Source organism: Danio rerio, chromosome 23 (genome assembly GCF_052040795.2).
Source record: "Danio rerio strain M-AB ecotype USA chromosome 23, GRCz13ab, whole genome shotgun sequence".
Taxonomy (NCBI): Eukaryota; Metazoa; Chordata; class Actinopteri; order Cypriniformes; family Danionidae; genus Danio; species Danio rerio.
Window position 1 is genome coordinate 31,186,375 of NC_141043.1, and position 27,964 is coordinate 31,214,338.

General features: G+C 37.2%; 1 protein-coding gene and 1 long non-coding RNA gene across 8 annotated transcripts in view; one reads left to right on the forward strand and one right to left on the reverse strand.

Annotated features, from left to right (window-relative positions):
* LOC141380504 (uncharacterized) overlaps positions 1–27,964 on the forward strand; it is a 148,889-nt gene that overhangs the window by 53,504 nt on the left and 67,421 nt on the right. The window lies entirely within an intron of this gene.
* znf385a (zinc finger protein 385A) overlaps positions 1–27,964 on the reverse strand; it is a 142,111-nt gene that overhangs the window by 6,955 nt on the left and 107,192 nt on the right. For all 3 annotated transcript variants that reach the window (XM_087307296.1, XM_087307295.1, XM_087307297.1), the window contains 3 exons: positions 26,401–26,511; positions 13,866–14,037; positions 3,083–3,412 (listed from right to left, as the gene is read on the reverse strand). In XM_087307296.1, the coding sequence (XP_087163422.1) occupies positions 3,083–3,412; positions 13,866–14,037; positions 26,401–26,511 (613 nt within the window). The remainder of the gene's footprint in view (positions 1–3,082; positions 3,413–13,865; positions 14,038–26,400; positions 26,512–27,964) is intronic.

Genomic DNA, 27,964 nt, shown 5'->3' on the forward strand with positions numbered 1-27,964 from the left:
GACTGCAGCTGCTCGTGTCTGGAATGAGTCTTATTTCTGTCCATGTGTATAATACGCAGTCACACCATTCTTTTATTGGAATGTTTCACATTTGTGAATCATATCCTTTTTGATTTTCATTCAGGTTACATTATTGTACAGGACAGTTTTTAAATCAAGGCGTCTGTCTGGCTTTCGATTTCAAAACCAAATTCCTCAAGTTTTTGAGATTTGTTAAATTTGGCTTTCCTCGTTACAACGAAGCTCATCAATTTTCCATATCCTGTGTTTGGAGCCACACAACACATGGTTCTACTTAAATGATGCGCCGTCATGTTCCTGCCCTCACAATGTCAATGAAAACACAGCTAAGATATTGACAAAAAACTCACGTGATGTCCATATGCTTGGGAATTAATGTCTTTGTTTTGCTTTTAACCAACACTAGGAATGTCGACAAATTCCATTTGTCAGACCAAAACCAGACCTCATTTTCTCCCTTTGACCAGTAAGTTACCTTAAAGGGACAGTTTACCCAAACAATGTAAATGCATTCACTATTTATTCAAAACTCAAATGGTTATAAACCTTTATAAATATCTTTCTTTTGATAAAAATAAAAGAGATTTTTTAAAGAAAGCTGAATACCTGTAACCATTGACTTCCGTAGTAGCAACTGTGGAGTTCAAAGGTTACAGAAAAAGAAACTATGGGTTTGAAACAAGTAAAGGGGGAGTAAACGTTGACAGTGTTGTTATTTTTGGGTCAACAATTCCTTTAAGATTATATTTGATAAAACAAGGCAAGAAACAACCTCAAAAGTTCTTTGCCCCATTCAAAATGTGCTCTTATGCACTATTTACACTTCAGATTTGTTCCAGACTACGAGCGTTGCTAGTTTCACTGTGTTATGGTCATTTGTATATGCCATTTCAGAAATAAACAGATGAAATAGCAGTCGATTGCTGGGTCTGGACATACAGCTGCAGAGCTAGAAGTGTTGTCTGCACAACATATGATTTTATTTTTGGCCTGGTTTAATTCAGGGAATGGTCTGTATCAATTCCAGATAGCTTTCCAAACCCAGGCCACGATTATAAATTTAACTTTCATCGCAGAAACGCCCTGATATCACTCATAACTTGTAATGTTTACTCTAAAACGTGGTCATGTTCCAAGAGCAATGATTTCCATGTGGCTTCCATCATATCAAAGTGTGAATGTGCGCCTTTTAATTTGCCCCATAAACAAGTGTCAGATACTCTATATAAAGGCATTAATTTAGTTTAGCCCAAGTAAAAGCAGACTTTTTAATCAACAAGCCCAACATGAGAATCCCTAATTAGATGGCATAAACATACTGAAACTATGACTGTAGACTTTCATGCTAAATAAAAGAGGAGATCAATAATAAATAGAGTTGTGTGTGTGCCTTTGCAGCAGTCTCTTCAACATCCACCTTCGTCTCTTCAAACAGGGTTGTTTGTGTTGACACAGACTGAATAATAGAGCAGAATGAGATCTGCTCAGGCATTCGATACACCAGCAGAAATCAAACACTCTCCCAAAATACTACAAGCTGCAGTGCAGTGCAAAAACCGATCTACTTTAGTTCATTTTTGTGGACACCTTTGGGGCAAACCAAGAGGACAGGCGGCGCTGTAAAGTTGTGTATAAATCATGAGCGAGAGAAAGCTTCTGAAGACGTCTGTTTTAGAAGTAAGGGTTTTTCTGTGATGGACGTAATTGCTAGTGTTCCTTTGTGAGCTGCCTTGAGCTAGCAAAGCATATTTCTGCTGCTCTCAGAACAAGATAAATCTTGCAGACTGTTCTTAAAATAATTATGTCTTCTGAAGTAATTTGTGCAGGAATTGAGCAAGACAACCAGAAGGTCCAAATTTTATATGTTGCCAAGGTCAAAGTTCAAGTAAAAGCTAAATAAGTACTATATAAATCCTGTTAAGTGCATTTTTTCCCATTTTGTCAGCAAAATATATGCATGGCTCTTATCCAGACTGATTTAAAAAAAAAAATCTGTTCTAAAATAAATTTAAATAAATAAATAAATGCATAGCATAATAATAAAATGTTACATTTAATTAAACAAGGAATGTGATTCTCCCATATGGAGTACCAACCAAAACAAAAACCAAATGAACTGAACTGTTGTATGCTACCTGACAAAAGTCTTGACGCCAATCCAAGTTTTTAAAAACAACAAATAATAGCTAGACTTCTAGTTGGTCATTTAGTTTTAGAAGCGGCTCATATGAAAGGCAAAAGCTTCTAGATTACACTTATTTTACCACAACAAATTATGATCATGCCTTGATTTTTAATTATTTAATTAGGACAGTAAGGTCTGACTTTGCTGAGACAAAAGTCTGGTCACTTAACAGAAATAATGTACAGTATAGACTATAAAGACATGTTACAATGGGAAAGGATTTAATATAGTGTATGACTCCCATAAACTTGGACGACTGCATTCATATCAGCAATGACTCAAATGACTTATTAATAAAGTCATCTGGAATGGCAAAGAAAGCGTTCTTGCAGGACTCCCAAAGTTCCTCAAGACTCTTTGGATTTATCTTCAATGCCTCCTCCTTCATCTTACCCCAGACATGGTCTATAATGTTCATGTTTGGTGACTAGGGTGGGCAATCCTGGGCATTTATATAAAATTTAAAATAATAATGTTTTCATTTAGAGCCTTTCCTTAGGTATAAAATAAAATGGTGCCATCTTTTCAAACACATTAAAGAGTCCTCAAGCAGAAACGATCGGCAGCACATAATCAATTCCCTTTAAATGGTCTCATAATGATGTTGTTTTCCTGTAATGAAAAGCTATTTCCGCTACATATCATTGCTGCATATATGACTTTTTGTTATCTGAAAATAGCTTCATATCATAGCATCTTATAATCATTCAAAATCACAGTTACATGCGAGTCCCTCACAAGAAAATCCACAGGGAGCATTGACTATTATCCATAATCTCTCTGCCTCTAAGCACCCATTGGAGACATTTTATTGCGTAATCAGTCAGCATGTTATGTTATTGAGTTCAGAAGAGCTGTCGCTAAATGAATGTTCACCTTTATTGTGAGCCTCCAGCTGGGAGAGTGAATTGACGGCCACTTTGCACAGTGAGCAGTAAAGCAGCTTCTTGGCTTTGTCCTCTTCAGTCTCAGGGTTGCTGGGAGTGACTGATGGAGCCCCAGGGGCCCCGGTGCCTGCCTGTTCTGGGTTTGAAGAGCCACAGCTGGGGGACGAAGAGCTGGCCGGAGGTGGTTGTGGTGTAGTAGGGGTGGGCAGAAGGGGACAGGCAGAAGGACCAGGGGACTCTGGGGTTGGTGGATTGGAAACTGTCATGGGCCCCGGGGCCACCGCGGGTCCATTTAACTGTGGCTCTGGCCGTGTCTCATCTGGAGAGCAAAGCAAACAACAAAATGGCATTTAAATGGACTATTTATGGGAGTTAATGGGCTCTGCTGTTTCATCTTTGAAAATAACAAAGTTGCTATGCAGGAATTCAAGAGCTTCGGTTCGTGCCACAGAAATCAGTTTTTTTTTCTTTTTCCTGTAAACCGCAAACCAGGCGTACCTCAAATACCTCGTCTCAAAATGTGCAACCCCAGATTTTATAGACCACATAAAAACAAGTTTGCAAAAAATTTACTTCATAAAACAAAATTAATTACATATGATTGTATTTTTTATGAGCCTCCACATATTGTTCTGTTTAATTTTGTGACGTAAAATGGGAGATACTGAGCAATATGTAACCGTGCAGTTTGAAGTTTTGAACTTTGCTAATGCTAAATGACAGGGAGAGCAAGCAAAATCCATCATAACTGCCTCGCGTATGACTATTGTATGTATAACAAAGTCTTTTTTATAAAATAAATGCACATATTACAGAAATTATTTCATATATTTTAAAGTGTCATTTATGTCTCTGATGGCAAAGCTGTATTAAAATCAGCCATTAGTGCAGTCTTCAGTGTCACATGATCTTTTAGATCATTCTTTTTTTTAAATCATTCTTTTTAATAATACAGTATTTTATAAACCTTTAAAGACAGATTTTTTGTAAGCTCTAATGTTATTAATTGTATATACTTTAGTAAAACCCATATCATTTAGTGGAATTTGTATATAAAAACAAAACTCACAATGCCGTACAAAACAATCAACCAATCAGAGAGTGACAGTGAGCAAAATCAATCAAGAGATAAATCAAGCTTAAAATGCTTACATTTTTGTGTATATGTGCAGATTTGGCAATAAACGTAAAAAGAAATGTTTCCATAAACATAATCTGTGACTTGTCATACAGTCTATACACCTATAGTTTTACATTTCTCCAGAGTTTATGCACTTGTCATTTTCAGTGCTTCATAGGATTGTAATTTAATTCAAAAAGATTAGTTTGCTGGTGCATATTAATATTTTTAAGGCAAACAACTAATCCATTGGAAACAAAACTGTTTTGTTAAACTTTAATCAAAGTTTGACCTTTTCTTCTGCTCTGGAATGTTTGAGTTGGAAATACATCTCTAAATTTAAAGTCTGCAGCAAACTCTGGTTCATGCTGACTTTAAGCAAAGTCCCTTTAGACAAGTCATTTCACTCAGCAGCCATCTTTGAAATGCCTCTCAGGCTGTATGCTCGGCCGTTCTGTCTGAATGGGGAAATATCAAGTTCTCCAAAACTGTTTGCCAAGCTTACAATTACATTATTTACAATTAAAGTCCGAATTATTAGCCCTCCTTAGATGTTTTTTCTTTTAAAATATTTCCCAAATTATGTTTAACAGAGCAAGGAAATTTTCACAGTATGTCTGATAATATTTTTTTCTTCTGGAGAAAGTCTTATTTGTTTTATTTTAGCTAGATTAAAAGCAGTTTTTAATTTCTTAAAAACCATTTTAAGGTCAAATTTTTTCTTTACGCTATTAAGTGTTACAAATTATTATCCTCTGGGTCATGCTTTCTCAGGTCGCCCAGGTCTTCTAAAGTAATTCACAACTTGGTTTTGATAGTGAATCCCTTCCAGAAATAGCAGTGACTCTTTGTTAACAATTTTGGCCCCACTTGTAATTGCTGTCATGTGATGTGCATTTGACAGGAGGTGCTGCACCCTGACGTTCGTTTCATGCAGATTACAAAACCAAAAAACATTTGTTTTTAAGTGCACTTACAGTTCATTTAGTAGTACAGACTTCAAGCTTTATTTGGACATATTTCTTATGTCTGTGAAGCAAGTATTTGCTGAGATTACAGTGTGTTTGTTGACCACCAAACTGTCGTAAAAGCACACATCTGGCCCAAGCTTCTTCCCAAAGAAACGTCAGTTTATAGCAATCAATGGTTGGCTCCTGTACTAGTAGGCAGGCCTTGATTCGCCATATTGACCGTTATACTTTTGCCTACTCAAAATAGCACGAGTGACATGTCTTGTTTATTCTATAGTCTTTGCTTAAAGTAAGTCTTATTTGTCTTTTGTCTGATTACTATAGACTTATTTGCTTCAGGTCAACATTTGTAATGTCCGAGCTGGTTTTTGCCTTTAATCACTTCGGTAGTGATTGTGATTTTTGAATATTTTTTGATTTACTATAAATGATTTGTGTCATTTATAAATGTCTTTACTGTCACTTTTAATTAATTTAGTGCATTCTTGCTGAATAAATGCAATTGCCAGTTTTTTTTTTTTTTTTTTAAATCGCAATAAATGTACAATGACAATACAAACACTATGCTTGTGTGTTTTGGAAAATCAAACCCATAGTCCTGGCAGTGCTAGGATCAGTTAACTCACAAAATGTGCAATCGTTTTGACATTCACACTAAACTGGAAGCGGCACATTACACAGTTCCAGCTGTCACATTCAGTAAAAAAGAGGGTTTTCTTTCCCCACTATATGAGAAAACTTAAGGGCAAACAACCAGCCCACACATTATGGCATCAGTAAGACTACAAATAAGCATCTCTCGGGCTGGAAAATAAGCAGTGACTTTACTACTCAATTTCCTTACAGAGATCAGCTTTTTTGTCATTTTACAAACATTTGACCACAACGTCTTACATAAACCCGGTCATTCCAACTCAATTTCCCTCTTCCCCAGAAACACACCATTCACCATGGCATTTAAAGTTCAATAGCCACTTCAGTGGTAGCAAATCCTGAATGGCAGGTGGATAAGAGCTGGTTAGAAGCAACCAGATCCTTCGTTTAACAAAGTTTCCAGGCAGATTTCTCAGTGTCGATCTCTGTTTGCAGAGCAGATGAGAGGCTGCGCTGTATTTCTTTAGGGCTTGAGCTCCTGTCAGAGCCTCATAAAGATCATCTGGATCAAAGTACTGGGTGATGACATACTGCTCCTTTGGAAGATACAGGATGTTACAGCAAACCACATGACCCTTTAAAAAAACACCAAATATAGATCAGCTATTCGTCCAATAGCTTTTACAAGAAGGAGCAGACCATGTGGTGCAGGTGTGGTTCAGAAATGCCTGAACTTTTAACTCTGAGCTAATATTCCCAGTGCTCTTTTTTCCATAACACTCCCCAATTCTCTTACAAGCCGCTCCTTCTAACAAACACACACGCACTCGCACACTCAGAAAAATGTTGGTTTGACTTTGTGCATGTGGTTTGTATTAGCAGATCTTGGCCGAGGGGGTGGAGGAGCGTGCGTGTAATGGGGGATTTCAAAATCCTCCATCGTCTGGATGTTTGCCATCCACTACCATCATTGACATGCCCTCCATGTTTGCTGCAATGTGTGACCGTCTGCCCTCCATTTATTCTTGCTCTGCATATTTCAAAGTGCGGTTACACAACATGCACTCTCAGAGGACTCATATTTAATGTCGAAATTAACTCGCGTCTTTCTTCCACTGCTGAAGGAGTCAGATGCTGTAAACACTATAGCTAGTAATGATGTAAATATTTTCATCAGGGTTCAGAGGTCCAAAAGAAACCCTAAATATTATGGTCTAATACTGCTTTTAACATGCAACTTTAGCAAACACACAGTGGCAGTGGAATCATGGGCTCCATAAAAATGGTGAAGTGCTGGATGGGATGCCACAAATTCCTTTTGTTCTATTCAATTTGAAAGTACAATTCTCACTAATAACAAACTTTTAACTCTGACTTTAAGCCAATTTAGCCCTTCATTTTGCTGCTTTTTTATAGTCATTAAGTTAATAGTTTAGGTTGTATTAAGAATGTAGAATAAGATAATGTGAAATATGTGCTAATAAACAGTTGTTTCCTTAATAATAGGCAGATAATAGGCCAGTAGTTAATAGTAGGAATTGCTAATTAAGTTAAAGAGTTAAGCTAAACTTTTTTGTTGCTGTGGTGTAAAAGATTATATACCGCATTTCATTTAATTTAAGAACTTATTCTTACCAAGGCTGCATGTACCTAATACAAAAAATGATTATACCTAATAGTGATACTAATTTCTATATTGATATTTGTATTAATGCTCAGCATATCGATGTGATGAAATCCCTAGGAGGAGTTTGTTAAAATACAACTCCTGGAAATACCAAGAACTACACATTTTTTTTGCAGAGGAAGTTAAAAATATCTAACTTCCTGTTGGGTTTTGGACTTCACTCCAAGATACTTTTTTGTATTGGCACGTTTGATAGGTGTGCCAATTTTTGTATGTGTGGGTGAAACCTAGCTGAGGTTTGTCAAATGTGCATAGGTGGCGCTGTCGAGCCATTTTGCCACACCCATTTCCAAAACCTACAACAAACGTACATTTTGCCACTTCTGTGTGCAAAGTTTTGTGAGTTTTTAAGCATGTTTAGACCCTCAAAATCGCGATTCATTCTAGAGAAGAAGAAGATAATGATATGGGGTTTGATTAAGAATGTAGAATAATATAATTTGGTAACAATATGTGCTAATAAAGTCTTTTTTATGTAGTTAATGAATTGGTAATTAAGCTCAACTTTTTTGTTGTTGTGGTGTAAAGTATTATATACTGCATTTAATGTCGAGAACTTACTGTATTCTCACCAAGGCTGCATTTACCTTATAAACATAATAATACCTAATAGTAATACTAATTTCTATAATATTTGTATTAATACTCAGCGTATTGGCATAAAATACAGCATATAGGATATACAATGTTGTCATTATAATATATTAATAACAATACAGTTATTGATATTCTTGCAGATTTGATAATCTTGCTAAAACATATTGTTTTTACAGGTGTTGTGTTAGAATTAATATAAAAACTTCCTTCATACACACCTCCACAAAAATCTAAATAACCCAATAAAGCATAATATTTGTTGCCTTATCATAACACAACAGCATGGACAGGTCATTTTAACCATTTGGAAAAAATATTTGTGTTAGGGCTGCACACTATAACGTTTCAGCATCGATATCACAATGTGGTCATTCATAATAGTCCAGTATACGCAATGTTGAGGCTTGATTATAATTGATAATGAAGCCTGTGACTGTAAGAGTTTTTAAAAGCATTCAGGTTTAAGAAATTGTACCATTTGTAACTTAGAAAAATTATTAGCAATTAATTTTATTAAATTGTTTAAAAAACAAAGACTATGCAGTATTATTTAGCATTTTATTATTCAGTTACTGCATACCTGAATACATTTCGACTTCCATCTTTTTTCCTATTGAATTTATCTATGCTTGTCTATGCTTGCACTCCCCTACAGAATCTTCCCAATATATATATGAAGGAATTAGCTTAACTTTTTACAGACTTAACTTTTTGACAATTAAGTTGTCTAAAAAATCTCCAGAATTGTGTAGTTTCAGCTCAGTTTAAATCAGTAGTTTGAACAAACAGCAAATTTTTTCATTTTTTATTCAGTCATTTTTTGAATACGTCTAGTGAATCTGCATTTATATCGCAATTTATAAAAAAAATATTGCAATGTTAGATTTTTCCAACATAGTGCTGTGTTTATTAGTTACATCACTTCTGTGTGTTTTATTTCATCAATTAACCGGGAGCGTAAATGATGCCTGTGCATTCAGTAAAATTATGAGTGCTTAGTTACAGACACAACCCGAACCCGCACCAACAATCTCTCAGATTCCAGACAGTAAATTAAACCTGTTATTAAAGCTGCTCTAGTTTCACAGCCTGTAAGCTATAGCAGAGAAGATGGTGTGTGACGTAGTGAAGCAGGGGTTTGGTTGTGACCTGTTCAGGTGGATCAGATGATCGAGGGGTCAGGTAGAAAAGAGGCCGGCCTTTAATCCAGTCCTACCCTGCCTATCATCAAAAATTAATGAGCCCTGAAACAAGACGCCCCAATGAGAGTTAGGACTTATTAATTATGGAGTTGTGTGTGCATTCATTCACCCTGCTCAGACCGCTGTTTCCCAGATGCAACATCCATTAGAGCAGGCCTGTTTACCAAACGTTTCTCATCGTTTTTTATAGTCTGCATGTAAGAGGGGGGATTCTGCCACTGTAGTTCAATATAACCGTGTTGCCAGAGATAGAGAAAGAAATTTAATGGCACTTATGCTGTGAAATATGGAGGGCCAGATGAGTGTCGTGCAGCCTTCTGAGTCTGTACAATCTCCAGATGTGTAGAATGCGACTGCTGGAGACGTATGGCTTCATTAAACAGAGCGACTGTGAAGAAGTGGATCTTTGGGACAAACTGAGAGAGCTAAGATTGTTCAGAGCCAAACCTCCAGTGCATCCTGCCAAATCTCCATGCTTTTACTGGCCATGTTAGCCACATTCAAGCCTTATAACAAACCCTTGCTCCCGTAAAAGTGTCTCTACAACAGGAAATTTTAAGCTAAAAATATAGAGTAAGCAAACATTATAATTAAACAAGCCACAGCTGAAATTCCTTGTAAAAAAAGAGCTAAAATACATCTAAGTATTATTCAATTTCAAGTTTGAATAGTTCTGTCAAAGGGTGCATTAAGGCAGCACTTATTTATTATTGTGAACATAGTTTTTTTCCAAAATAAATTTACTGGGTTGTGTTTGAACTACAGAACAAAATAGAAATAAATAAATAAAAATAAAAAGTTAAATAAACTACATAAATATAAATAATAACAGTACACTATTAAAAAAAATAACAAATAATGAATAAGAATGTTCAGTGCATTTTTGTATCATGCGTATCACAGCTTTTCAGTGTTACTGGTTAAACAAATTTCTTAATTGTTGCTAAAATGTAAGACATCTGAACAATATAAGAAGACACTAGCAAGGGTTTGAAAGCTTGTAATTTTCCTTTAACAGTGTATGTACGGTTCTTCTAGAGCAGGCATGTCCAAACTCTGTCCTGGAGGGCCGGTGTCCTGCAAAGTTGAGTTCCAACCCCAATCAGGTACACCTGGGCTAGCTAATCAACCTTTTACTAGGCTTTCTAGAAACATCCTTGCAAAGGTGTTTAGGTAAGTTGCAGCTAAAATTTGCAGGACACCGGCCCTCCAGGACTTAGTATGGACACCCCTGCTCCAGAGCAAGATTGCTAGTCATTTCTTTAATCCACTGGATCCATGATAACATTTGAGTTTTTTTTTTTTTTTTTAATTTAAAGCAATAACACGCTACACTCGGAGTAAACTAAAATCGAATAGTTTGCGTTTGCTTGTGTTCAGATCCAGGTGTACAGGGTAAATATGAAATACACATAATTTGGCAACTAAATGTACATTTTCTTCAATTGTTTCACCAATCATGATAAAAAATTATTTCCAAAAATTTATTGTGAACATTTTAAAACAATTAAAATGAAATATTTTTTGTTTTAATATATTTTCAAAGGTAATTTATACTACAGCAGCCATTTCTTCTATTCCCCAGAAAATGTTGTGATTCTGAGTGATGTTTATTCAATTCATGTTTATTTATATAGCATATATAAATACAACATAGATTTTGTCAAAGCAGCTTAAATTAGACGTTCTAGAAAATTGAAACTGTCAGTCAGTTTAGTGTTTGAACAGTTGTGTGGGGATTAATGTTGTTGATCTAAAAACATTGTTGATTTTAAAAAATGGGGTGAACTAATATATAATATAATATAATATAATATAATATAATATAATATAATATAATATAATATAATATAATATAATATAATATAATATAATATAATATACACAAACACATAATTATAATAATATTATATTATTATATATATAATATTATAATATTATAAACACATAATTGGGAGAAGGTAGTCAAGAAAACATCTAAAAGGCAACTGAAACTCTATAACCACTGTTAAGGTGACTCCACTGAGTTGGAGTATTGTCTTTCTACCTCTACGAAGATGCTGGCTCTAGTGATGCGTGAAAGAAAATCATCAATAAATTATATCTGCGGCAGCTGAGGTCCAATGCGGCCTAGTGTTTCTCATGAAGCGTGGGAATGCTCCTCTTGAGCTTTCACATAAATCCCACCACACACTGAGCAAGAAGTGTAGACAAGTATGATAAAGTGATTAGGCCCAAGTACAGAGCCCTGATGCATCCCCAATATCTGGTCGCATGCTTTAAAACTCACTCTAAACTGCATAGGGAGGATAAAAAGGCAGAGGTGAAGAGAAACACGCCCAGTGAACTTTTTCTAATTGTCTTTACACTGTACAGTCTCGCACACACAATCTTTTCACATGCTGGGATTGCAATGTCCAGATGGAACTGCAGCTGTCAGGACTCTAGGGGTTGGCAGCTCAATGAAGGCTCTGTTCTGAAACTAGTATTATAGAAAGGCATCAAAACAAAGTGATTGTGAGGATACACAAATAAGAGAGGACCAGGCTCACTAGGGGTCGGGGTCACTGGAGCAAGCTTGGACGGAAAACGACATTCTTTCATATGTATCTGGTTTCACATTTAGATCATGGCCAGTTTGTTTTGGCTCTCTCCCGCTGGAATTCTTTCTAGGCCTAAGGACTATAGACAGTTTTCTCTGGACAGACAAATCCCTTAGTGAGAGACACGGCTATACTGTTCTCTTTCACCCTCTGTTACAAAGACAATGAACATTATGAGGGGAGATGGATGAAAATTATCTGGTCATACTATAAATTAAACAATGTAAAAATAAATGAATGTAAACGCAGCAACTTTGATAAAAGACTTTAATAAAAGAAGGTTTCTTGAACACAGTATCCAGACATTAGTCATTATTATACATTTACTATATATGTACAACACTACATTTGATTTATTCATTTAAAATATTTCTGATTCTGTGCTATACAACTTATTTGGTTTCATGACCTCTTGGCTCTAGTTTTGAGATGTTCTCAAAATAGTTATTTTAAAATTCCAAGTTGCAGAGAAGCTCTAAAGAAAAAAAACCTAAAAGAGGCTTTAAATCAATGTCTTTAATATGATTTTACTTTGCCGTAGTGGTAGTTTAAAAATGAAATTCAAACACCAGTTTAAAGCTACTCATAAAACCTCAATCAGTTGTTGGGTTCTCCTCCTTCCTGATGCTTTTACACAGATGGACATTGACATTAACAGGAGAATGGAATGTTCATTGAGCAGAGAAATAAAGTGTACGGGGAAGAATAACAGGCACAAGAGGGAGTCACCCACACTCTGACAGTTCATAAACCCAGCAACCCCAATCCATCTCAGCATCATCACGATCTGCCAACATTTAATCACTTCTCATTAAAGCAAGATCAACTGCGATGTTTCCCTTCTGCCCTCCAAGCTAATCCTTAGGCCTCCGAACTTTTTTATATCCACCATCACCATCTCTCACCCACTACTTGTCCTTTGCTCCATCCAGCCATTCTAATCCCAAAGTTTATTCTGATGCTGAGACAAATAGGCTTCTAATACCTAATAACCCTGCTCAGCTTTATAAACACATCAACAAAGCCTTCCCATTAAAGCTGTATAACAAGCAGTGACCGTCAAAGTCACACCATTTAGTGGTCTGACCAAGACTTCCTCAAGATGTTTCAACAAGGAATGCACTATTTCATACACTGGCTATTTCAAATCTTGTGCTGGGACTAAGGATTGTTGTCTTTGTCTCTTTCTGTGAGTGTACAATTGGGGCTGTAATTGCTCTCTGAAAGACCCCTGACCATTAGCGTTGGGAATTGGGGTTTGGCTGAATCTGGAAGAGTGAGGTCGGACCACACACTTGGAGAAAATAGAATTTTTGTAGCTCTCTATGTTCTAGTTTTGACTCAGGGGGTCATTTAGGGTGCTCTTGCTGTTCAGTCTTATCTTTTGAGAATTTGTGAGCAGAATAGACTGTATTGTTTTATGATTAAGAGCTTCATTTTTTTATAACGCAGGCCATGTTTACATGTGGTCTTAAGATTCCTTTTTTTTGTCAATCTGAACAGTTTTGCATGTTTTGAGCTTGTCAACTTCCAGAGGTAGTTGTGGTCAATGTGGTCATATTCATTCAGATATCCACAAAAGACCACCTACTATCTAAATGACAGTGCTCATTCCACATGTCAGTACTTGTTGTAGATGCAAACTAACCAGAAATGTAAAAAATGTAAAAAAAAACAACAAACAAAAAAAGTGCTATACCTGCTGCTGCATATACATTGCTTTCGTTATATTCATGCATACATTTGCAATATTAGATTAAAACATAAAGCTCAAATCTGCACCCATAAACTTGTAAGTGGCTAAAATATATAGAATGCTGCCCAAAATGGACAAATCAGGTGGGTGTAAACTGTAATTTGCCTCACTTGTCTTGTGATTGTCTACAATTGATAAAAAAACACGTATTAATACCAGGTGTACACCGGTTATTCCTCTGTGTGTGAATGTAGAAAACCAGATGTGCATGTTTTACAGTCAGTATATTCTCAAGCTCTCACCTGTTTTGCTGGGGTCAGTGTCTGGGATGGTCGGCAAGGCTCCGGTAGGTGACGGGGAAGAGACTGGACCAGGAGGAGTTTTGTCATTCTCTTGCGGGCGGCTCTTGGAGGTCTCAATGCCCTTGACTCTTCTAGCATGACGATTCCCCTTGTAATGAGCTTCTGCCTGACTCTGAAAGAAACACACAGATGATGCTGCTAAAACCCTGTTCGAAAATTCACAAGGAGATGCACACAATTAAAACAGGTGGAGTTTGAAGGGGTCAAAAAATGGGCTTATACGTGCATGTTTGTTCCATGACACTGATGCCACATGGTATCGATTTCCTGAACCTGAACATTGACTGCATCTACTGTACATGCCTGCCTTTAATGTGGTAATAATGATAACCCCTTAAAAAATAGAATAAAGCAAGAGAGTAAAACAAAAAAGCAAATGAACATTTAATTTGTGTATAAAACAGAAATAAATTAATCTTTAAAAAATACATTTTTTAAATGTATTTAAAAAATCTAAATTACAATAAGGTAGTTAGCGTTAGTTATGTATTTATTAACAAACGATGAACAATCTGTTTATAACAGTTTTTATTAATCTTTGTTAATGTTTATTAGTGAAAATAAAGTTGTTCACAGTTAGTTTATGTAAATGTTGAACTATGATTAATAAAGGAAAGGAAAGTCTTGGCGTGGCCAAGTACGGTGACCCATACTTGGAATTTGTGCTCTGCATTTAACCCATCCCAGTGTGTGTACACAGCAGTGAACACACAAACCCTGGGCAGTGGGCAGCAACCATTGCTGCGGCACTTGTGGAGCATTTGGGGGTTCGGTGTCTTGCTCAAGGGACTCACCGAGCCATGGTATTGAGGGCCTGTTTACACTAATACATTTTAGTTTTAAAACAGCCTCTTAGAATGAAAATTATTCATGTCTACACTGGCTTTCACCTAGTGTTTCTGAACAACTCTCTGTCCACACTACACCACTGAAAATGCACATCACATGACCACACACTCACTCTAGCATGCGCTGCAGCGTATGCGCTACTCTGAGCTCCAGGCAGTCAGCGAGTGCTCAGAGCACACCTACCCAGATGAGGGCAGCGCACTTCGGACAATTCATTTAGGATCTTCCGCTGGATTTCACTATAGTTGTTAAACGTGTTATTTAATTAATCTCTATCTAATGGTCTTTTGAATCCATTACTTGTTCTCAGGTAACGTGTTTTGACTGAGCGCAAATATAAGTTAATATATTAACTTAAGCAACCACATACCTGATTCTGCATATTGACTGATGGTTTGCCTTTATTTCCTATGTTGTATAAACTTATTGTATGTTATACTTTTATAATGGCCATTATTGATTATTAGAACTGATATTCAGCAAAAAAGAGGGTAAAATGAAAGGCAGTTATGTTATAGGCTCTGTTTTGTTATTAATATGCATACAGTAAAGATGACGGTTATATAAATATGTAGCTACATGATGCCTCAACATTTTTTGTTTCAGTTAAGTTAATATTAAAATGAAAATAGGCAGGTCCTTATATTATGTTTTCCTTTTATTGTTGAAACAACATAGCCAGGGTGATGTGAATAAGGTTATAAAGTAGCCTACACAGTTTTTCCTTGAAGATTTACCTGACGTGTCCTCGGGAGTTTGTTTTCATATCAAACTTGCGAAGTCTAAACTTAAAGATAGGGTGCAAGACTGAACTTAATGCACTTAATATTAAAGGAAAAGGCTCAATCAGATCGTTTTCCCCCATCCACACTGACAGGAGTATTTTTAAATAAAAACAGCCTTTTGAGCGCTTTCAAAATGCTCTGTTTTCAGGGGTAGTATGGACTGAAGGCGTTACCGTAGCAAAACTTGTGTTTTAAATCTAAAATGTATTTAAGAGTTCACACTTGGCTGATGATTGATTGCTTGTTTGGCATGCTGTCTTGGGAGAGATCCCTGAGCTCATAAAATCCTCGAGCCCAGGGCTCACTCTTGTTTGCAAGGCGAGGGTGGAGTTTGAGCTCAGGTAGATCTCGAGAACTCCCCTGCTGTAGTAGCTATTGAACAGATAGTGATTGCTCCTAAGAGATAACTACTTGCTATGTGCATGTCCATGGTGCTGATTTGGATTAGTCAATTAACTTAAGTTGCATGGTTTTGGATGGTGGGAGGAAACCGGGGAACCCAGGGGAAACCCATGGGCAAGTCACCCATCTAGGAAAGGAGGAGTAAGGGTGGAAGGGGAATTCTCCAAACGGAAGATGGCTGTTATATGGAATTTAGGGTATTTATAGTGGTTTGGGAATCGTCTGATTGGTGAATCATAAATTGGATCATGTGGGACTAGCTGCAAGCAATCATAAGCACATGATCCTCTTGAAATTAGTTTATAAATAAACTTCACTTAGTATATACGGGGATTGAGGGTGGTAAGATTATTTACTCCCACCCACAATCCCTGTCAGTGCTGGTATTCGAACCTGCAACCTTCTCATTAAGTCCATCTCTCTAACCATAAGGCAAGTTTCCATGGTTTCATTTAAAAACACTGCCTGTGTGTATAAGAAGAAACAAATGCACACAACTCAAAATAAGACCATGGTTAAGTGAAAGGATATGTTTAGCTCCCTGAGCGGTCACTGCATAAACAGCACACAACCAAAGGAAATACAAAACAGTTGACTATAATGAAGCTCTAATCTGCATAAACAGTTCCACTTCTCTGCTGTGCCTCAGTCTAGTCCTCTCATCGATCACACTGACTCAACCTCAGCAGGAACACACTGTGAGATATTTCCAGAAATACTGTCACATGTGGACTCCATCCTCGTTACAGGGGAGCGTCGCTTCAAACAGATCACCTAGCAGCGGCTTCCCAAAACACAGTGTGTCCCATCAGGACAAACATGATGATTATTAAGTGGGCGGATTATCTGCTGTGTGAAACTGAGAATGAGTTGACAACAGTTGCTGCAGACACTGGGAGCAGAACCAAGAGTCTCATACCAGAGTGTCATCCAGGGCTCAGACCATCACCACATTAGAAGTGGAGAGGACACTCATGGGAATGCTAGAGATTAAGACAGCCAGGACTGGGCCTCTGAGACAGTTCGGGCACACTTGACAGCATTTGGTTTGCCCCTCCTGTCTGTTGTGGGCTGTAATTGGTGATGACAGAGCCTTATATAGCTGGTGGTCTGTAATCGAAGCCTTCAGGGGTTTGAAGAAGCTGCCTGTCTAAAGCACACAGGAAACCGAGGAGGATGTGGGGAAAGAAGCACTAAAGGAGCAGAGATCTTTGGAAATAAGGAGGAAAGAGGATAAGAAAGTGATGTCGTTCAGGCGGAAATTAGATGAAATCTTGGAGGATGTGGAGTTGAAGACCAGGTGTAGGTCAGACTGACATGCAAAAAATGTCAAACTGGCAGTGATAAATGCAGAAAAAAAGAATACAAATCCAAGAACAAATGAGAAACAGTGCACAATTGCCATGTGCACGCAACAGACTCAAACAGTCTAGGACGGTAATCACAAACATAAGTTACAGGGATGTCAATACTGAAGTGTCCAAGTTTTTTTTTCTGAACAGTCTGTGACTAGGGAGGGGAATCATAAGGAATTTGACAGGTTCTGCGCTAGTTCCAATTCCTCTTTACGATTTCAGTTCCACTAACAATTATAATAGTACTTGGAAGGACTTTGTATATCTAAAATATTTATTTAAAAGTGCATTTACACACAACTAGGGATGTTCAACTCCAAACTTTTGGGAATCAGCCATGTTGCTGCCATTCTTTACAATCTAACACCACCTGTAAATAAGCTAAAAGGAAGCTCAAACAAACACACAACTTTTAAGCATTTCTATAACTATTTTTAGTTTCTTTAGTGCAATCATATGTAATACCACTGGTTGTATGCTACCCAACCTACTCTGAGCTGGAATCAAAACAGCGATTCTTTGTTTGGTAGTCGGTTGCTCTAACAAGGAGGCTAAAGACCATGTCCTCTAGGGTCTGTCACTAGAGCACCTTTAGAGGTCAGAGGAGTGAGGTTTACCTGCACAGCACTTCACTAGCTGGCCTCTGCTACACTCACCCCCTTAAACCTCACTCCCATCTGAGCCATGGCACTAATGCAATCCTGCCGGTCCTACACCACACAGCGCGCGCTGAGCTGGAATCGAACCGGCAATTCTTTGTATGGGAGGCAGTTGCTTTAACAAGGATTTGTTGATTGATACTGTAGGTCTCTCTTGCACCAGGTTGCACATTTGCACTATAGACACTTTCTTAATCACTCCATGTCTCTTTTGCCTTTCAAATTGTGCTTCATTCAGGTGAGTGGGCTTGACTAACCACCCGTAGAAACACTCCTCTTTTTATATGACACTTTATCTAAACTCCATCTTACAATAACTCAATAATGAAAGCCAGGTTTACTATAAATGTACCACAATCATGATGCACTGCTTGCTTCAATCTTAAATAGCTGTTTTGCACTATACCCTGCACAACATTGTTCAGTTTCATGTAAAAGTGCTTGTATAGCCTGTCTTATGTGTGTAGTTAAGTATCTTAAATTAGATGTTAGTTATGCATAGGTTTAAAAAAAAAAGCTCATCCAGTATACCCAGCACTGTGGTTCTGCGAAACACGACATTTCGCTCCTCTGTATGTCCACACGTGTAGTGGAATAACAACAAAGCACGACTTGACTTGAAATGTGTGTACTTTTGCCAATAGATCTAAGACCTATGAAAAAGGAATCTGACAGCAATAATTGTGCTTCACATTGTTGATTAGCTAAACAGAACAGCCTAATAATGGTTATTAGTTCTGGAGTTACTAATAGGTTGCACTTTTTTTATTTTGATACACAAAATATAAATTTTCATAAATTTTGTTACGTTACAATACTACACGGTTCATATTTTATTGTATTAGCACAGCTGTGTCTCTAAATAGTAGTACAATTCTTTGTCAAGTATTTCTGCATTGGTGGAGAACAAACATTTGAGCAGTTAATAGCTATGTTTCCATCCAAATATGTGAATTAAACATATGCACAAACCTAGAATATTGCATTAAAAAACTTGCGAATAAAGCAGTGTTTCCATCCAATGAGAAACAAAGATAGTCACTTCATGATTAACTAGCGACAAATTTCAAGAGTAAAAACTAAATTTGCTGCAGGAGGAGAAGCTGCATGAATCTTTTCTTCATTTAATAAGTGACTTGCGGCTCAGAAGACAAATGTTGACATGCGATGAACATGTGGTGCCGTTTGAAGGCGTGAGATAAGGAGCATAGATTGTCTTAATTTCTGAGGTTGTTAATAATATCATAACACTAATATTGAAACAGTTAAAGCTTTTAAGAATGACCAAAACAACGTTTCTGATGTTTTACAATGTTTGCCATTCGCACATATTTTTATCATCACATGATATCTTATAACAAAATCACATGAGCTTTTTATTGCACATATTGGAATTTGTTTGGTAAAAGTGTTTCCATCAAAGTTTATGCACATCTTTTCCTATCGAATAAAAAGTTTATCCTACTAAGGTATGCGAATACGCGTTTTTATGTGCATTTTCAAACCTTATTCGCATCTTAACACTTCCATCAACCGTTTTTTTATTTGTGTATCTAAAATGTGCATAAATATAGATGGATGGAAACATACTGTAGCTAATGAAATTGAGTTTCATGTGGTTCTACTATATAAAAGAATTCTGATAAAATCACACTATCACCCTTCAGAAACATTCCTATTTTGAACTGCCAGTTTGTAGCTAAGCTTTTACAGCCAGTTATTCCAGCAAATTCAACGAGATATGTGGAAGATTATTAGCAATACAAGCCCAATTTTCATTTCTGAACTCTCTGAACCCACATTCAGAATCCATTCACTGAAATGATCACTGAATGCTTTCTTAATGAAGCAAGTTACATGAGAGGGCATACATTATGTGTGAAGAATACCTCAGCCATTAGATATGAATACAAATCAAGCCCCAAGCCAAATCCATGACGTGCCAATGAGAATGAAGACCTCATATGAAAGAAGCACCATCTATAGAATAAGGAAATGAGACAAGTTCCTACCCAGATGGCACAGTGTTTCGAGTTTTGAGAGCGCAAGATGAATTATTGTAAGCACGAGGATGGAAAAAGCAAGAACTTTTCCAAGGACAAATCAGGACACAGACCAGATTGTCTCATCGAACCACATGCGAACAGTGTGCAACGCAACATACGCCAACATAAAAGCAATTACCACAACAAAATGGGAAAGGGATAGCTGCAAAGGGAGGACTGACAGCTGTGGTTATTCCCGAACCTCAAGATGCACATGAAGGTTAATTTGGCCCAGTGAATGAATGACGGAAACTGTGCGATATCGACGGGCCACTGCAGCTCCAGCAGGGGGAGGGAAGCTCATTCAACCCTATCCTGCAGCAACAGTGACACAATACGGTGACATCACTTCTGCAGCGCGGCAAGGTTATACCTCCATCTTGCGCTAGAGCAAAAGGGACAGAGGGACACTGGCAGCACAGCATAACACAAGTCTGAGCCCTGGGTTTGATGAATGCATCAGATAGCACTCAGTAGCAGCCAATAGTCTGCTTTTTTCACTACAAATGTCCTCAGATATCGGCACCGGGGGTTCGGAATCCATGAATCCATAATGGAGCGTGAAATGATGATGGGAAAGAGGCGAGGGAATAGTTGTTTTCAAGGAACAAATGCGCTGCTTCATTCAGCATATAGCAGAGGATCAAAATGTAGACTCGTTGCTGTGTGTATCTGTTTAATGAAATGTGGCATTGTATAATTTAATCTCCTATAACGTAGCTTAAAAATTTCCAGTCCAACAATGCATGAAAGACGCAGCACAATTTCTAATAAAACATCAGAAGTTGAGGTTCTTTGATGTCTGTGCTTTTGATCTGTCCGTCTTTTGCTCGCTACTGATTTTGAGCTGTGGGCACTCAATGTCTGACAACTTTAAAAATAAATGAGGGTTTAAATTGTTTGGACTGATTATACAATGCGTGGGCTGAGTGTGTGTGTATGTGACACTTTCCACAGATAGAGATATTCAAAGCACAAACAACATGTTTTCATGTTGTGAGAAATAACCCTGAAACATTGTCATAATTTTTACTTGTTATGACATTGTCATGTTGCCTGTAAAAACATAGCCATCTTGGGAAAATGTAATTATAATTAAAAAAAAAATCTGGAATATTAATACACTCATCGGCCACTTTGATAGGTACATCTTACCAATACCGAGTTAGACCCACTTTTGCCTTCAGAACTGCTTTAATCCTTTGTGGCATAGATTTAACAAGGTACTGGAAATAGGTTTTGGTCCATTTTGACATGATAGCATCGCGCAGTTGCTGCAGATTTGTGGGCCGCACATCCATGAGGTGAATCTCTTGTTTCACCACATCCCAAGTGTGCTCTATTGGATTGAGCTCTGGTGACTGCCAATTTAGTACAGGAACTCATTTTCATGTTGAAGAAACCAGTCTGAGATGATTCACGCTTTATGAGATGGCACTTTATCCTGCTCGAGGTAGCCATCAGAAAATAGGCACACTGTGGTAACAAACGGATGGACATGGTCTGCAACAATACTCAGGTAGGCTGTGGCATTGACATGATGCTTAATTGTTACATATGGACTCAAAGTGTGCCAAGAAAATATCCACCACACCATTACACCACCACCAGAATCATCAGACCAGGCAACGTTGTTGTAATCTCCAGTTGTCCAATTTTTGTGAGCCTTTGTGAATTGTAGTCTCAGTTTCCTGTTCTTAGCTGACAGCAATGGCACCTGGTGTAATCTGCTGCTGCTGTAGCCCATCCGCCTTATGGTTGGACATGTTGTGTGTTCAGCGATCCTCTTCTGCACACTTTGGTTGTACGAGTGGATATTTGAGTTACTGTTTTCTTTCTATCAGCTCGAACCAGTCTGGCCATTCTCCTCTGACCTCTCGCATCAACAAGGCATTTGCGCCCACTGGACTGCTGCTCACTTGAAATTTTCTTTTTTTCAGAGCATTCTCTATAAAACCCTAGTGATGGTTGTGCGTGAAAATCCGCCCGTGATCTGCCCGTGTGACAGTAACAACCATGCCACGTTTATTTACATCACATTTCCTCCCCATTCTGGTGCTCGGTTTAAACTGCAGCAGATCGTCTTGACCGTGTCTACATGCCTAAATGCGTTAAGTTGCTGCCATGTGATTGGCTGATTAGAAATTTGCATTAACAAGTAGTTAGACAGGTGTACCTAATAAAGTGGCCGGTAAGGGAAGATTTTTTTCAATACATTTATAAACACAATAGTTATAATAACTTGTTTATAGTAACTAATTTAAATTGTCTGGCATGATGACAGTTCAATATTTTACTAGTTATTTTGCAGGGCAGTAGTATTTAGCTTAAAGTGAAATTTGAAGGCTTAGCTACTTTTTTAAAGTACCTGGCAAGTTGGTTTAGTTAGGCAAGTAATTTGATAAAATTGGTTTGTTCGTAGTTATCTTATATTCCAGCCAAACTATACGAAATAAGACTTTCTCCACAAGACAAAATATTAAAGGAAATACAGTGAAAACGTCACTTTGGATGAATTTAACAAATAATAGAACATTCACAGTAGTGCTAATAATTTAGTCTTCAGAGGTGTTTAAAAATATCAATATAAATATAAAAAAATGGTTCTGCATACATAATTTGTACAGTTTTTGTCAGCTTATTATTTAAAGTTGTTACCTAGAAATATGTTTCTTTAATGCCTCATGCCATACTCTATTTGTGGAAAGTGCCACGTGGTTATGTATGTGTGAGTGGTTAAATGCAGTGACAGCAAGTAGGGAGACTTGTAAAAAATGGGTGTTGAAATTATACGGATATCTTTAACAAACCAAGACAGCTGCATGTGTCAGAGACGTCCAATCAGCAGTCAAGGGCTTAAGGTTTATTGAACAGCACACATTATTATTTACAAGCACACTTGTATGTGTGGAGCTCATCTGACTTGAGGGTCGTGAACTCGGTTGTAAACTAAAATCTTTGGATGGCACTTTGAGATACAGGATTTATAGCTGAACTAACAACCGTCTAGGAAATTTACTGTCAACCAAAACAAAGAAACAACTGGACATCATAACTTCAATCTAATCTTGACCTCAGTGAAATAGCACCTCCCAGGTAACTCATTACAACTCTTAAGTCCAGTTGTTTCACAGAACTGCTGAGTTGTCTCAAATTCTCTTCCCATAAATCATTAAAAGCGACCCGGGCTAACAGCTAATTTTGCAAGTCTCCACAGGCAGGCTTGTCCTCTCTGTCTTCTCCCTGTCTTTTCTTGTTCGTGGATGCGGTTTAAAGCAGGCCATACATCTGCTCCGCTGGAGGCCAGAGATTGCAGGCGCACACCAAGAAAGCCACTTTCTGCCCATGATTACAGTTCTCGTCTGTAAAAATAGCGCAGGCCAGTGAGGCACTCCCAGGTCCTGCACTGTTATGGATCTCACATGTCACAATGGCTGCCACAGCTGCAACTGAATTCAGCCTAAAATATTTCAGGCTTCACATTTCACCCCAACAAGCGTAGCAGCAATTTGGTGCATAAACAAATAAAATAATTGCTTTCATTGATGCGCAAGGAATATTGGAACGTTGAAATGCATGATATGGATCAGGCAGTAATGACTGTGGTTTGTCTGAAATGGAAAAGTTGAACATTTTGTTTTTTTTTTCTACCTGCTGGAAATAATATTTTAAATGGTCAGTTCATCCCCAAATTAGTACATATTGTTTAAAGCTTATAAGAAGTTTGTTCAACTGAAGAACAGAAGATACATCTTAAGATATTTTTAGAGGGGAATTGAGAGATTTCAGTCTCTACACTGAAAGTCTGTTCATGCAAAACTCTTGAGCTTCAAAATATTTATAAAGTAATAGAAATATAACTAGGCCCACACAGAATCTACATGCGCAGAAATTCGCAGATATCTGCAGATTTTTAGCTCATCATTAAGTCTATTTATTTGTTTAAACCATAGACTGCAAAACATATAGACGTATTATCCATGACGTCACCCATAGGTTTCTGAAGAGTGCAAATGAAGCTACAAGTAGGCGTGGCTAACCATTGCCATTTTGTTCACGTGTCATCAGACTGACTGGGTGATACCAAACAAGGGCAAAGAGGCGGAGCATAAGCGGAGCTACAGACGCCTGCTGGCACTGTTGTAATACATTGAGCCACTAAGCATTGTTTTATGGCGTTTTACAGGAGAAAAATGTGAATGACTTCCAAACCTTTCAAATGTAGTCTGTATTAGTAAATGCAAGGCTAATTATGAAATCCAGGCATAATACTGTATGCTTCAGATGACTGTTCTATCGCCTGCAGCTAATCAATCTTTCATATTCTGGAGTGCATTACTGGTCTAAAGAAAATTATAAATGATGAATTATCTTAAATGCAACAAATACATTTATAGATAAGGTATATAATTTCACTCACCTGGTAAATGGATACAACTTGAATGGTTTGTGAGCACAATAAAGTGCACACAGCATGCCATATTTTCTGACAATTGTTGGAAATAATTCCAAAAGGCAATTGACGGTGTAAATCCACTTAAAAGAAAACAAAAATACTATGCATATGCCGAGCTCAGTGCCTAATCAGCTGAGGTGACCAGCGAGGCCTAGCTGTCACTCAAGTGGCCCCGCCCTTAATTTTGCACACTTAATATAACTTAATATAAACGAAATGGATGAGTTATTAAAAAAAAATTCACCCCTCTTACAGTTGTCATGAAGGGTAATATTAGCTATATTAACCAAACCCATCTTTTGCACCAGGCTGTAAACATGTTTTTAACAGCTGTAAAATTGGCCAATTTTGCATTGGAGTCAGTGAACATCTGGACTTCCTAGAGCCAGCCCCCAAAGGAGAGTCGATGAATTGCAGTCTCAGTTACTTCTGTATTGGCTTCACGAGAGAGAGCGAAGAGGTTGCTGCTTGGTGTAAATGTTTGTACATTTATATGTATTCAGTTATTAATATTATTGACTAATATAAAAATGTTCTTATGATTTATTTATAATAGTTTAAGTAATATTTTCTGTTATTGTCTTAATGTCTTTTAGTAGATGTATTATATAAGAGACTAAGTGAATCTGGATTTAATTGGATTTGCATTATAAAATAAAAGTTAAAAAGTTATTATTATTTTTTATTTTTTGTTTACGATACTCCCAAAATATCTCCACATAAATCAATTTTTTATTTATTTATTTTTTTTACAAAATTCTCAGCAGAAATAGCAAAAAAAATGTCTGCAGATTCTGTCTGGCCCTAAATATAACCCATATAAATAAAATGGTTTCATCTATAGAATCTGTGTAATAGTCAATCACTGTTTGTGGATACAACAGAACTGGAGGAGTGGCATAAATTTAAAAATACCTGTTGCAAAATTAAAAAAAATTTATGAATCAAACTTTTATGCAATCTAAATTCTAGAAGTAGATCAAATAAAGATAAATGTTTAAATGCAAATGTAAGGATTTGATTCTTTAAATAACCAGATGTTTCCCACAATAGCAGTTTATTTTGCTTTGCTTTGCTAACCTAGCAGATTTGTCACAGAAGAATAAACCATTTGGGCACCCAATTTAATATAATATATATTTATATGTCCGAATTTATGGTTTATTGTTACATTTTTGTAAAGAATCTTTTTTTTTATTCTGTTCTGATTTCATAAATTTAAAATAAAATGCTATTTAGAGCATAAAATGACAATTTATTCAAGCATATTCAGCCATTCATGTTCTTTTTTTTTTTTTTTTAGACACACAAAAAAAAAAGTAAAATAGGAAAAATAAGACAGAATTGTGGTTGAGAAAAGCAGCTCCAGATTACTGAATTGTTATCACTCACGGCTAACGTAAAGATTGAATGAATACTTGAATTGGCAGAGCAAAGAGTCTAAATGCTGTAGGCATTGCTGATTGATGTTTGTATGCCAATAAAAGTTTGATCTGTTCATCTTATGAAACAATTATGGCTTTTCAATAGACCAAAACTGGTCAATTCGTATAGATATCTTTTATAAATGTCAGAGGTTTTGGCAAATACACTTTGAACAAAACAACTTTGAGTTTATTATAAAAATACCTTCATAAGATAAAATTTTTTTATTTAAAGCTACAACTCAGATTTTGTACAGTGAGTTTTCCCTTTTAATCGTAGAGAGAAAGACATACTTAATGCTGTAAGCTTCAGCTCTGACATGCTTTGCGGATACAGCACTTCAAAGAGGATTCGCCATTGGCTATTTCCGGACTAGAAAGCAGTGAGTTCAGCGTAAACACAACACTCATTTTACATCTAAAACCCGCTTGAAGAATTGTAAATACAGTACGACTGCATCACAGAACACCAAAGACAACATGAGTGAAGTCAGTCTCACCTCAGAGTTGAAGCGGATCTGGCAGACATTGCAGGAAATGATTGGCCGTTTGGTCTTCACCAATGGGACTCCAAAGGTGTGGTTGATCACTGCCTTCTGAACAGGATCCATCTGAATGAAGAACAGGAGAAAGAGGGAAAGGGGAAAGGGAAAGGACGCGTGAAACAAAACTCCCATTAGACAGACAAGGTCATTAATCATGTTGATGGAAAGGTCTGGGTGGCAGTACAGTGGCAGAAGAACATGGCTAAGGGCGGCCATATGGTGCAGAGAGTCAGGACACCTGTGAGATCAAGTCAGGGTCAGCAGCTCATCTCCGGCACAAATGTTAGATTCACTTGCGAATTATCAGCGACTGGGATAATAAGGAAAGGCAGCGTAATTACTCAAGGAGGCTACAAAACACTAGATCATGTGAGCATCCGATGTGTAAAGCTAAACATTCCTGGAGACAATCTACTGGATATACTGTAGGAAGGAGATTACTGTATGAAGACATTTAATATCATATGATTAGTAAGGCGTTGTAATACGATTATTAAAATGTAAGTATTAAACACAAATATGAATATAAAGCCATGCCATTTCTAATTCCTAATAATTTATTAATACATGTCAGGAATAAAGTGAACTAAGATTAATAAAAGCATTGTTGGTTTATGGTAACTGATGTAGTTTATAATGTGAACCCATTTAAACGTATTGCAACGTGATACCTAAATTGTTATTATTGTTCCCAGCAGACACACAACATCATAATACGTTAATATTATGTTAGATTTAGGTTGTGACATCAGATGACCAAAATTCAATGTCTAGCCAGCGTCTAAAGACATTTCTTTGATATCCAATAACAGTGTCAAATTACGTTGACATTTGGTTGATTTTAGGTTGTGTTGGAAAGTGAGCAAAATCCAACGTCCGATAGTTGTCATGGTGGTAACGTCCACACAACTTCAAGGTGTGACATGATTTGACGTTGATATTTGGTTGATTTTAGGTTGGACATTGGACATTGACTTTGGCCTGATGTTGGGTTCTGAAGTCAATCCTATTTTTACTTCCAGATAAAATCCATTGTCCTCATGATGTTGGGGTACGTGTTGACATACTGTGCTTGCAGAGTTATTATCCATGAAAACAAAAGAATATATTCATTCATTCATTCATTCAGTCATTCATTCATTCATTTTCTTGTCGACTTAGTCCCTTTATTAATCCGGGCAGCAGATGCACTTCCAGCTGCAACCCAACTATGGGAAACATCCACACACACACATACACTACGGACAATTTAGCCTACTCAATTCACCTGTACCGCATGTCTTTGGACTGTGGGGGAAACTGGAGCACCTGGAAGAAACCCACGCAAATGCAGGGAGAGCATGCAAACTCCACACAGAAACGCCAACTGAGCTGAGGTTCGACCCAGCGACCTTCTTGCTGTGAGGCGACTGCACTACCTGCGCCACTGCTTCGCCCATCAAAAGAATATATAACAATATAATATTTTTTAATTGAATATATTGGTATTACATGACAATAAGGTTAAATTTGTTCATAT